The sequence below is a fragment of the Poecilia formosa genome, unplaced genomic scaffold (genome assembly GCF_000485575.1).
Source record: "Poecilia formosa unplaced genomic scaffold, Poecilia_formosa-5.1.2 Scaffold39, whole genome shotgun sequence".
NCBI lineage: Eukaryota > Metazoa > Chordata > Actinopteri > Cyprinodontiformes > Poeciliidae > Poecilia > Poecilia formosa.
In genome coordinates this window covers 1,761,024-1,773,614 of record NW_006799978.1, presented here as the reverse complement: position 1 = coordinate 1,773,614, position 12,591 = coordinate 1,761,024, and the positions used below count along the sequence as shown (strand labels likewise).

Sequence of the window (12,591 nt, the reverse complement as noted above, 5' to 3'; positions counted from 1 at the left end):
AATATAAGCACTTTTATCAAATCTTCATTGTGGTAAGATCATGTAAGTTCTTCTTAAATCCATGGAAACTCAACAGTTTGTAAGGTAGGTGAGTTAGCTCAGCAGGTTAAGAGCACCATGCTGGTAATGCTAAGGTCATCGGTTCAAACCCCACATGGGGCAATTCATGTGCAAGGTATTTCAGACAATCAACACTTCAAAATAAAAAAGGGTTCAAAAATAAAATCAACACTTCAAAATTAAAAATGGTTCAAAAATAAAATCAACACTTTACAATTAAAAATGGTTCAAAAATAAAATCAACACTACAATAAATAAGGTTTCAAAAATAAAATCAACACTTTACAACAAAAAATGGTTCAAAAATAAAAACACTACAATAAAAAAATGGTTCAAAAATAAAATCAACACTTCAAAATAAAAAATGGTTCAAAAATAAAACCCAACACTTTACAATTAAAAATGGTTCAAAAATAAAACCAACACTTTACAATAAAAAATGGTTCAAAAATAAAATCAACACTTTACAATTAAAAAATTTAAAATGTATTTTTGAACCATAAAAAAATAGTTCAAAAATAAAATCAACAGTTCAAAATGTATAATGGTAACTGTTTCTGTCTGTTCAGTCCATAAAATAAGCCTGGGATCAAAAAATGTATTGAAGATGTCATTAGCAGACAAATGGTTCTACAGAGTCCAGAACGCCCATGGGAGCGGCGTCCTGGAGGAGCTGCAGACGTAACATCTGTCGGTTTCGGAGAAGCGAAACCACGCAAGAAATAAATAAATAAATAAATAAAAAATCCTGGTCGAAGCGCACACCGGACCTCACAGGGTAAAAGACTCACAGAATTCAGTTGATCTGTTTGGATCAGACAGATCCAACTGACTGATGAATTAGCGCAGATTTTTCTGCAGATGGGAACCAGGAGGAAGTGCGTTCAGACCCCAGCGGGTGAAGTGATGCTAATTTAAGTGAAGTCGCTTAATTTAATTTATTAAAAGTTATTGGGGTGGTTTTTGTTACTATGAGAAAAATGTAGATGCATTTATCTGCTTAATTTGTGATGGGATCTGGATTCACGGTGAATATTAACTAAACAGCATAAATGCGATTAAATAGACGATGTTAATATGATTGTAATTTCACGGATAAAAATAGTACATGACCGATTTTTTTTTTATGTTGTTGGTCAAGATAACGGATAACAAAAAAAGTCTAGCGCGACCTGCCGCCCTGACACCAACTCACACACATCTTCATTCACAGTCTTACTTGTAAATCGATGTTTCTTTTCTTGGACGTTTTGATGTTAGCTTGTCGACGTCTCAGTTTTATTCGCTGGGAAAATCAATAAGCAGCTTGAGGTGACTCTGCTGCTCTCTAGTGGCGAGAAGTCGTAATGTTGGCTGGTAACAATCGGAATGCATTGTGGGAGATGTAGTTTGTAGTCAATTCGTGCTCAAATCCTATTTTAAATCAATCATGGGCCTATAAAATGCTGGGGGGGCCACATAAAATGACATGGCGGGCCACATGTGGCCCGCGGGCCTTGAGTTTGACACATGTGCTCTAATACATCCTTTCATCTTTTCAGCAAGATAACAGGTTACAGTTTTAATTTATTCTGAATAAAAAATTCTAATTATCTAGAAAGGGCATCTATTTCTTTGTCATCGACATTTCAGAAAATCTTATAGTGGATAAGTTGGTGAGTTGTATTAAATAACACACAGAAATTTAGGACACCCTCTAAAAGCCTCTCTTTTCTTTTTTACAAAATTAGATGTACTGGAGAAAAAATAAAAAGTAAAATGATATATATTAGAAAAAAAATACTCAAAAGAAAACCTCAAAGTACTCACAAAATGGACTTCTGCTTATAGACAAGTGGAGCCTATATGTAACTTTTTCTTCTTCTCAAAATCATTGGATGAGGGTTTTGTTCAGGTGGTCTCTATAGTTAGAAAGTTACAATATGGATATCGAATATACATTTTAACAATACTTATAAATTAATCATTGAACAATAAAAATAAAAAAATATTCTGTAAAAGAAATTAATTAGAACATCCCCTCATTTATTCCCACTTAAAATGGCTAAAATGGTGCATTTTGGTCGAGTGAGCGCCCCTCACAGTTGTTTATATTGCTGACCTTGGGACACTTCCAGCATGCCTTCCCCTCTGCTCTTTCTCTGCCTGCAGTCCGATTACTATGAGTAAAGGTCACCAGCAGCACAAAAAAGGCCAAGGTAACCAATCAGGACCATTTTGATGGACCTGTGCCCTGTTCAAACTTTAGACATTTACAACCTTTTTCCAGTAGGACCACCTCAGTCCAGCTGGCGCCGGCTCTATGTGGTGATCAGGTTTTTCTACTACTGCTTAGGTTTAAAACATGTGGAGTCCGGTTGAAAACATCACGTCAAGTCTGTCAGTCACTGATTGGCTAGGGAATGGAGTCTCTCTTTGCATCATGAGAGATTCTTACAATAACCAAACATTTAAAAAACTCAAAACAGTGACTGACATAGCTTCCATATTGTGTTTGTGTTGTGCAGATCCATCCACTTCTCAGATTCAGGGACCCCCCAACTATTTGATTACACCCACCCACTAGAGCTGTTTCTCAAACTGATGGAAAGTCACTCGAACTGTGTAAATTAGAGTTTAGCTGAGTTTAGCCATGCTGTTAGGTGCTTGTGGAAAAGTAATTTGTGTGGTGTGTTAATGACTGTTGAAAGGAGAGTGAACACCAGGGTACAATCAAAACAGCAGTCTGAGGGCTTCAGAAAGTGGATTGCAGCAGAGGATTGTATGAGTCTGGTAAAAGAACTAACAAGGTCTCGAAGGACTCTGAAAATTTGCCATTCCACTGTCTGGAATATAGTCTGCAAGTGAAGGACCTTTAAAACAGCTGCCAACATGCCCCAGGTCTGGGCAAGCCACCCTAAAAGTGGATAGCAAAAAGACTACAAAACCCCTGAAATGGCAGAATTTATGAGTTTAATCAGACTTCTCTCTAAAGGAAGTTGTTCTTTCTTGCAGGTGCCGATGGCCTGATGGGTATTTATCTCTTCATGATTGGTGCATATGACCTGAAGTTTCGTGGTGAATACAATCGTCATGCTCAAGCCTGGATGGACAGCACTCAGTGTCAGGTCATTGGCTCTTTGGCTATGCTGTCTACCGAAGTGTCTGTGCTGCTCCTCACGTATCTCACCTTGGAGAAGTACATCTGTATCGTGTACCCTTTCCACTACCTGACTCCCGGTTGGCGACGGACTGTCAGTATCCTGCTCGGGATATGGGTGTTTGGATTTGTCGTCGCCTTTTTGCCTCTGGCCTGCAAGGGTTTATTTCGCAACTTTTATGGCACCAATGGGGTCTGCTTCCCTCTGCACTCGGAGCAGCCAGAGACGCCCTGGGCACATGTGTACTCCATTGTTATTTTTCTTGGTGAGCATTTGTTTTCATGTTTGCTTTTTCCTGTTGCATAACCATGTTTCTAACCAATTTTACTTAATACATATTTTACTCCCATAACATTTTGCAAACACATCCATCTTTTTGTTTGGTTTTCCAAATAAACCAAACAAATCCAGTTATAAAACTAACTGCTTCAGCTATAAAACTTTACAAGTTTTATAAATGTGCCCCTGAATAAAGATCTGATTCAAAATTATAATACACTTGTGTCTTTTGTATCAAGATTAAGAACCCTACAGATCATCTTTGATAATTACAATGTTAAGAAACCTTGTAGACCCCAGAAGTAATTCTGAACTCGGTACTCTCTCCTCAGGTCTCAACTTGGTGGCATTCCTCATAATTGTCTTCTCCTATGCAAGTATGTTCTATAACATCCAGAGAACAGGCACTCAGACCACCAAGTACAGCAACCACATAAAAAAAGAGGTCACCATCGCCAAGCGGTTCTTCTCTATCGTCATCACCGATTCCCTCTGCTGGATCCCCATTTTTATTCTCAAGATCCTTTCACTGTTGCAAGTGGAAATTCCCGGTAATGAAAAGATGCCCACTTAAAGTCCACTTAAATATGCTCTTTTAGAATAACATAAGTGGCTGTCAGTTTGTGTCTGAAGTATTTGTGTGGTGCGTGTTAGCACCAGTGACAACGAAAATTAGCAATTTAAGTTCCTGAAATAAAAGTTTTGCAAAATAATTTTGAGGGTAAAATGTCACCTCCAAAAGCAATAATAATGTCTAACTGCTTAGTAAAAGCTGTATTCACAAGGCTCCTTGAATTTTTCCTCACTTTTGGTGTTTATTTCTAGTGCAGTTCCAACCCAAACAAAATCATATTGAATGACAGAGGTTCTTGGAAATAAAGCTTACATTGTTGGACGACCTGTTTATTTTCTCTTAAATTGTGCCACATTTTTAAGAAAGATGCATTTCTGGATAGTCTACTGAAAAAATAGCCAAATATCTTTCTACCCATGCCAGACTGCTTATCCTGCTCATCCTGCTCAGGAATGTTTTTGGTGTCTGTTGAACTGAGTAATGGAAGTTCAAAGAAACAAGTTATTTTGGCAATTTAACAACATTAATTCAACAAACAGGAGCTTTGATGGTGTGTAACCACAATAGTCTGGCATCTCTTCATGCTAGTCACCAGCTCAGTTACACACTGCTGTGGCTGATTTCTCATTTCTCAACCAGCAGCTGTTGCTTGTGTTGATCCTGTCGCATAAACGGCCCACCAAAGCTGATCCTACAAGTGTTTAGTGGGGTGGAGGTCAGAACTGAAACCTGGTCATTGCAACCTCTGCTCTCAATCTGATAAACCTGCTGTGTTAGGGGAACATTGACATCTTAGAAGATAAGAGTTCGGTCCCCGAGAATAGAGATATGGGATTCTCACCGGTTGAAACTCATCTCGATATCTCTCTGCATTGAGATGATAAATAGCCTTCTTTTCTCCAGTGTGGGAGATGCCACCACACACATCACATTGCCAGATGTTGCAAGGTTTACTGCTCAAATCATATGCATTTTCTTCATAAACATCATCCCATTTAAGGGGAAATAAACTGGCTTTCCAGCACCATTTACAAGGAATTGCTGATAAAGAACCAATATTATGTATTTTTCAGGCTGAGAGCCCAATCAAGTAACTATATTGCCTTCAGTTGTTATGAAAATGTATCAAATATAACTTAAAAGAAATCTGACTTTGCATTTGACAACTTGAAATTGGCCTCTGTAATTTTAAGAAGCTCTTTCTTTCTAACATCAGCACATCATCACAGCAATGATTCTTTTCTATCTCCATTTTTCTGCTGTAAATATAAAAATGCTAAAAAGTCATCAAAATGATTTTTTTATGAATATTTTTGTCATGTTAGCTTGTTCCACATTTATGTTCTCCCCTCTTTTTTTATCTCTGTCTCCTGGCAGGTACCATCAGTTCCTGGGTCGTCATCTTTATTCTCCCCATCAACAGTGCCCTGAACCCCATCCTCTACACGCTAACCACGCGGCCTTTCAAAGAAACAATCCTCCAAGTGTGGGCAAACTACAGACAGAAAAGGCCTCTGCTCAGCGGTCACCCACCACATCATCCGTCGCTCACCTGGCAGGAAATGTGGCCCCTCCAGGAAAACAGCCACGGCGTCTCCCCAGGGTGTCCGCTGGAGGCGAAAGACACAGCAGCCAAACTCCCCCCTGTGGAGAATCCGGATGAGGGATACAATGACTTTAATGCAAGCACGAAACAACAACAGCAGAAGCAGCATGCCGTGTTATCGGTGTGCTCGCAGAATAAGACGGTACCCCAAACACGCACACATATTCACACGTTCACACAAACAAATGACCTCCTCTAAGTGACTAAGAATTGATCTGTTTGTATGTCTGTATAATTCTCCTCAACCACATTAACATTTCAGGTTCATTCATCTAAACTCTTTTAATTATTCCCTTAACTATGGAACTTAGGCCATCATCCTTGCACAGATTTCTCATTTAAAGTGAAAAACCATGCCAGCAGTATCCATCAGGCTTAGCAGTAAACACAGTTATCAAAGGTTTACAACTACCATGTTAAACATTTTACTCTGCCTTTTCTCTAGAACTCACCTCACTTACAAATCAAAGATGAAGACTTCTGAATTACAAGGTTTTTTTAAATACAACTTAGATTCATCTCTGTAAATGAGAATGTCATTAAAAATATGATTTATCTCAGCAATTTCATACAGAATAAGAAAGTCATGCAAATTAATCAGTGTATTTCAAGCAAATTTTTTTAAATTATTTATTTAATTATACTTTACAGCTAATAATAATCCAAAATGTAGTTTCTGAGAAAGTTACTCGACACCAATAAAAAAGGATTTTTAATACATAATCTAATGTTACAGGCAAAAAATAATGAAGAACACTTGTCCTTGACATTTGCCCAGCAGACAGTGTTGGCTTCCTCCACAAGGATAAGCTGCTAAATGTCATTGCTAATAAACCTAGCTTTTTACTGAGTGCTGAATATAAGCAAATTAATGCAATGGGAACCTCAACCAAGCATTGTGTGTATAAAATTTACAGTACATTAACATACTTTTCAGTTATCCAACTTAAAGCATTTATTTAAACATGCAGAACATTGATAAAGAGGATTATGGAGAATTGGAACAGTGGAAGTAAGAGGGACTTAGTTTCATTAGTTGCTCCCCAAAACTGCTTATTCCCCAGAGTTCTTCTAAAAATTCAAATATTTTTACAATTAAATGAGAGGAATGGTGAGCTCATTACAGCAGTTTGGCAGGAATCATTATCACACAATATTCCAACTAAATAAAGTGACTGGTTATGATGCCAGTGATGCATTGAGTCTCTATGTAATGGCTTAAAGGCTCCACAGAAGCGTTCCTGTTTATTGTCGCTGTGCTTTGCTGTAAAACAGATTAGTGATTCAGAACTAGCTCCTGTTCCCTGCTGTAGCCTCTGGTTCTGGTGGCGCAGCTTTTGTTGACTGCAGCAGCGCACAGAGAGTGTAGAGAGAGATGTGTAGCAGAATAATTAGGCTGTTAAGATGCTTTCTGTTTCATTATCTACTCCTATGGGTTGTCGACTTGCAAAAAGAAAGGAAAAGGAATCAGAGTAATAATAATGTGCCTCGATTTTCCTTAGCATCTAAACGAGATGTCTTGCCATCTGATGAATATAATGTCCGAGTTTCTTTATTTAATTTCCACTGGTTAAACGGTCAAATCAGATGGAATGTTCTCTATCTCTATGTTTTGTTTTGATATTTCTTTATTCTTTATTCTTATTTATGCTCTGACTCCAAACATTTGCACGCAACACCCAAACTAAGTCTACAAGATGCACATTTACTGTGTCTGAGGTTGCATAGCCATTCGACCAGTCAGAGTACCCGCAGTGATCCCTGTCACTGCTGAAAGCACCAACATGTAGACTGATGAGTATCAGAACTGGATTATGGAGCAATGAAAAATGATGTCCTGGTCTGATGAATCATGTTTTCTCATCATCAGCCATCAGAGGAGACATTGGTGTCTGATTCAGGCACTGGAACATCAAACGTCTTATATTTGGTAGTGGCTATATGCTGCGTTTTGGGAACTTGTAGTCAAATTCAGTTTTTTCTGAAGTATGTAATGCTGAGAGACCTCCAGTGATGCAAAAAAGTTGTTTCCATTGCATTTCAATTCAGCTAAAAAACAAACAAAAAAGCACCTCAGGCTAGTGCAAAACTTTTTTTTTTTTTTTCAAAATTGCCATGTTTCCATAAAAGCAAATTTATTTTCAGAATTCCAATTTGTGCAATTTTAATGTCAATGGCAACGAGTGCTGCCTGCTTTGTCCAGCTAAAGCAATTGTGATCGCATCAACTCCCAAAGATGGTCAGAAAAATCCATTTTATGAACTGACATTTTAAGCTTCTGCAGCTGAGAAGGCCATTACCAGACTTAAACAATTAGTTCTGTAAAACCTGTCCTGTGAGATTTCCCTCCATTAGTTTAAGCACTCAGACACAGAAGTTACGCACTTCAGGATTATTGAAACATACTCCAGTTACATCCACTGTCTCAGTATTGGGTAAAAATGGAAGGAAGATGGAGTGATGCTAAATTTTAAACCCTTCTCTTTATCTAAAATAAGTTTTCTGGAGACACAGAGGAGGATTTGTTGGTGCGAATGTGAGAAGCATACAAACACGCTGATGTTTAGCTGTAAGGCAACCCGTGTGATTATTCCGAGCATGTACATGTGCCACTGCTTTTCATGCACAAGTGGGTCCCTCTCACATCAGCAGAGTTTATGTCGCTCCACAAGTGGGTTTGTGATTCACTGTGGATGTAAAAAATCCATTTCATTTCATAGATGTTCATTTTTCCTGCCGTCGTTTGTGGCTGCACTCAATTTCTTCAAGATGAGACTTTTCCCGTGTATTCACTGATGTAAAAATGGGCCTGTTTTTTCTCAGTGTGTGTGGAAACACTTTTTCTGCTCCCAGCAGGAAGCCTGAGCAAAGACAGGCACCCTGGCTTCACACACATGAAAGGTCACCTGCAGAGGAAGTACAGCAGATGGATTTTTAGTGTCATTATTGCAAAGTTCCTTAAAGCAGGGCAGCTAAACTTGTTTGCTGGAAAAGTCACTGTGATGACAGCTACATTCCACCCGCTGTTATCTAACAGAAAATATATAAATAAATAAATAATCTGCTGAATGGATGGCATTTTTGCTGCCTCAGGTTGCTACATGTCTGCTGCATTCCTATTTTATGTAGCTACACTACAGCATGGATTTGGTAGTTGCAAAGGCACTAGATTGTTTTACATAAATTTACTCTGAACAGAATTGACTTTTTTGTCCTGGAGATGGAAAGTGCTGATGTCAGTCTTCCATCGAGACATTTAATGTAGCAACAGCCCAAGGTTGACATTCCTGACTTTTCCTGAAACATTTTGAGAATAACACATTCTCCAAATCTGTGCTGATGATTGAAAAACCCACAGTGCCATCCGTACAGCTGAAGGCTCTGTGCTTTTAGCTGTTCATCTTACATTTCAAACCTGTCAGATACTCTGAGAGCGGTTCTGACAGCTCCTGCTCATGAGCTGAATACATGGAGGAAGAATCAGAAAGGGCCGTTCATTTGTCCAGGCACAATCCAGTTAGCAAAGCAATCAAAATTAGCTGATTTATTTTGATTATAAACTTTTAAAAGAAATGAATAAGTGAACATCTTAAAATATTATCACCCTGTTTCATTTCTAGGCTTTTATGTCTGAATGAAATTCATATGCTCACCAGCTTCTAAATGTATTTAAATCTACCATCAAGTATAAAAAAATGTGAAAGAAATTCCTCTCTGTCATTATTTGTGAACCATAAAGCCAAAATGGAAAAGTTATGTGTGAAAAACTTGCGCTCCTTAGTTTGACAATTAGATTCTTGTCCAGTCAGTCTCTATCAAACAACTGAAAGTCTGAATCACTCAATCAAGTTCCCTTTTCAGAATGAACAGGCTCTCCACAATGCATTTCATTCTCAATTGTAGAGAAATAAGAAAAAAACATTTCAAAGATTTTCTAAAAAATAATCAATGCAGCCATTTCTAATACTTTATGCTCAGTTTGCAGAAAACTTTGTTTCTCCTTTCACACTATTAATTACTGGAAGTACTTTCCTGAATGTAATATAACAGTTAGTCTCTGTGTGCTCAACAAAGAATGTATTTATTTTGGACAGGAATGAAATTAAGTTTTATGTGTCATTTGTTGCAACACAGGAAGCATTTTTTTTACATCCTGTTTAGATAAATCCCCAGCTGGTCTGGGGGTTTGAACCTCATCTCACAAACTCCAACATCACAACACATTTTTTTACACTGTGAAGTACCATACTGGCATTTGTAAAATAACCAGTGCTGTACAATAAAATACAGTTGTGAACTCCTAAGTGAATTCCTGTTTTTTTTATTTCTGTGTTAAGTTAGATTTTTCAGTCTTTTTCTTTACTAAAATGGAAAGCATGTGTTCCTCAAAGCACAAATTATATTAGGCTGCTAAAAGGTCACTTAACTTTGGATTTTGAAGCTGAAACAAAGTGTGCAGTGATGTGAAAAAGTAGGATGATTCATATGAATTTATTAGCCTTTCTGACACATTTGGACAAATTGAAATTAGCCTTTTTTCACAAAAGCAGACACTTGGATATTTAATCTTTTGCATAAATGTGTGCTTTTTTTACTGCGAAAGCTACCCCTTCCCTAACAGATCATACAGATCAATAGTTTTTCCTATTAAGAATTAAAAGGCAATTAAATGTTTACATGCAAGATGAGGAAGGTGTTGAGTTAAACCAAAGGAATAAAGTGTGGATTTTGATTTGAGTATTTTAGAAATATAATTTGACAAATGTAAAACAAAGTACCGAAGAATAAAAATGGAAAGCAATAAATATTTTGTACATTCAACATGAGATTATTACTGAAGGTATTGCTTCATGTTCACTAGCATTACTCCAATTAGCATTTTGAAGCAGTTCACCCCAAGAAAACATGTATGTAGTTTAAATCAGGGTTTTTTGCCCCCCAAGATTTTTCAAAATGATGTTGACATTATTGACATGGAAAATCCCAAATGCTTTGCAGTTTTCTCCGATTGCAGTTTTGAGTAGATTATATAACTTTTTAAATTAGTTGAAGTTTTTATTAGAACACAGATGCTGTCAAGCCCACGGGGCATGTGTCCCACTACTGAGCTGACCCAAAAAATTAATTTTATGTCTTAATGAAAATCAGTACTGAGAGTGAATAATTACAGATAATAAATGAAAATAGGTTTCCTGTCAGTAATTTGTTTTAAGCATTTAAAAACTGAAGAGTTTAGCATTACAAAATGCAAACCCCACATTTGAGGACAACTATGGCATCGCAAAATGTTATATAATTCCTTAAATTAATGGTTACGATTAGAATGCCAGGTTAGTAGCAATAATTTTTATGCTGGAATAAAATATAGTGTGATTCATTTAATCTTTCTTTTACACAATCTAGTGCCTTTATCACTAAAAAATATGGTTTTACCTCATGTAAAAATGAAAGAAAAGTTAAGAACTTTGCTGCAATTGAAAACACAAAGAGGTTATTGGAAAAGTAAAATCTGACATGTGAAGCTAACATCAACCAGGCTTCATGTGGAGCACATACATCTGGCTGCAGAAACTGATAACAAGCCTTAAGGGTAAGTAATTACTTTTCATAGTTAAAAAGCATTTCAATTTGTAAAGTAATTGCACATATACAAGCTGCATTCTTATAAAATAAATTATACTACAATACGGAGACGGAATCCGATAGATTTCACTACACATAATGGTTTTTAGGCTCAGATCTGAAACTTTTATACAGTAAAACCTGAACTATGTTGTCTGTAAAGATGAGTGTTCCCAAAATGACCTCCTTACCAAACTTTCCAATTAATCTACTGTAAATCCTGTGTATTGAAATCATATATCTAATTTATGGCTATGATCAAGTAGTTTAGAAATGTCTTCAAAAGACCAAGTGAAATAACAGAACAGGGTGAGTGGATGCTGAGGAGCACAGAGATCAGCAACTTTCTGGAGAATTAAATGCTGCAGACCTCAAAGCTTCATGTGGCCTTCAGATTAGTTCCACAGCTGTGTACAGAGAGCTTCACTGAATGTGTTTTGATTGAACAAGAGCATCAAAGCCTTAAATCACCAAGTGCAGTGGAAAGCACACTGCTGCTGGACTCTACATCAGAGGAGACGTGCAGTGACTAATTTCACCTTTCTGTCTGGCAGTCGAGTAAACAAACTAGAGTTTGTCAATTGTTAGAAGGACAAACCACACTTGGTTGAATGCATTGTGACAGCAAAGTTTGGTGCAGAGAGGAATAATTTGTATGGCTGCTTTGTTGGAGTTGAGCTCAGATCCTTAGTTCCAGGCAGAGAAACTCCTTCAGACCAAGAAATTTGGAACAGTTTTATGCTCCTAACATTTTGGGAATAGTTTGGGGTTGCCAGCTTTCTGTTCCAACTGCACACTAATGCATAAACCTGGGACATAGATGAGACAGTTTGTTGTGAAAGATTTTTACCGGCCTGTCCTGACCACAACCCAATAGAACACCTTTGGGATGAATTGGAATGGGTCTGTTTCCTTCCGTCCAACATCTGTGTCTGAACTCACAAATGAACTCTTAGAAGAGGAAGATCAGAAGTTTGCATAAACACACTCCTAAGCCTTGAGGAATGCTGAAGTTTTAACAGCTGCAAAAGAGGGGGCATTATATTAAACCCTATGGATTAAGAATGTGATGTCACTCTCATCTGTGTAAAGATAGACAATTATGTTCAGCTAAAACTCTGCAGTGATGAGACTTTTTATCCAGTCCATTTAAAGTGCGTTTACAAATCCCTTTTTATTTTAGTGTACTTCACTAACTAAAATTAGTTATATTATTCCCAGTATTCTTACAATTGATTAAATTTTTAATGAACATTTTTAAGATGAAAACTTTTCAAAAGTATAGTGTACTTGAATGAGTTGAATAAGAA

General features: G+C 37.3%; 1 protein-coding gene across 1 annotated transcript in view; it reads left to right on the top strand.

The window, feature by feature from the left end:
* Positions 1 to 9,963, top strand: part of rxfp1 (relaxin family peptide receptor 1) — a 107,775-nt gene extending 97,812 nt beyond the window's left edge. The window contains exons 16-18 of the mRNA XM_007551033.2: positions 3,055 to 3,465; positions 3,812 to 4,030; positions 5,431 to 9,963. Coding sequence (XP_007551095.1) covers positions 3,055 to 3,465; positions 3,812 to 4,030; positions 5,431 to 5,858 — 1,058 coding nt within the window. The 3' untranslated portion in view covers positions 5,859 to 9,963. The remainder of the gene's footprint in view (positions 1 to 3,054; positions 3,466 to 3,811; positions 4,031 to 5,430) is intronic.
* Positions 9,964 to 12,591: the final 2,628 nt, after the last annotated feature.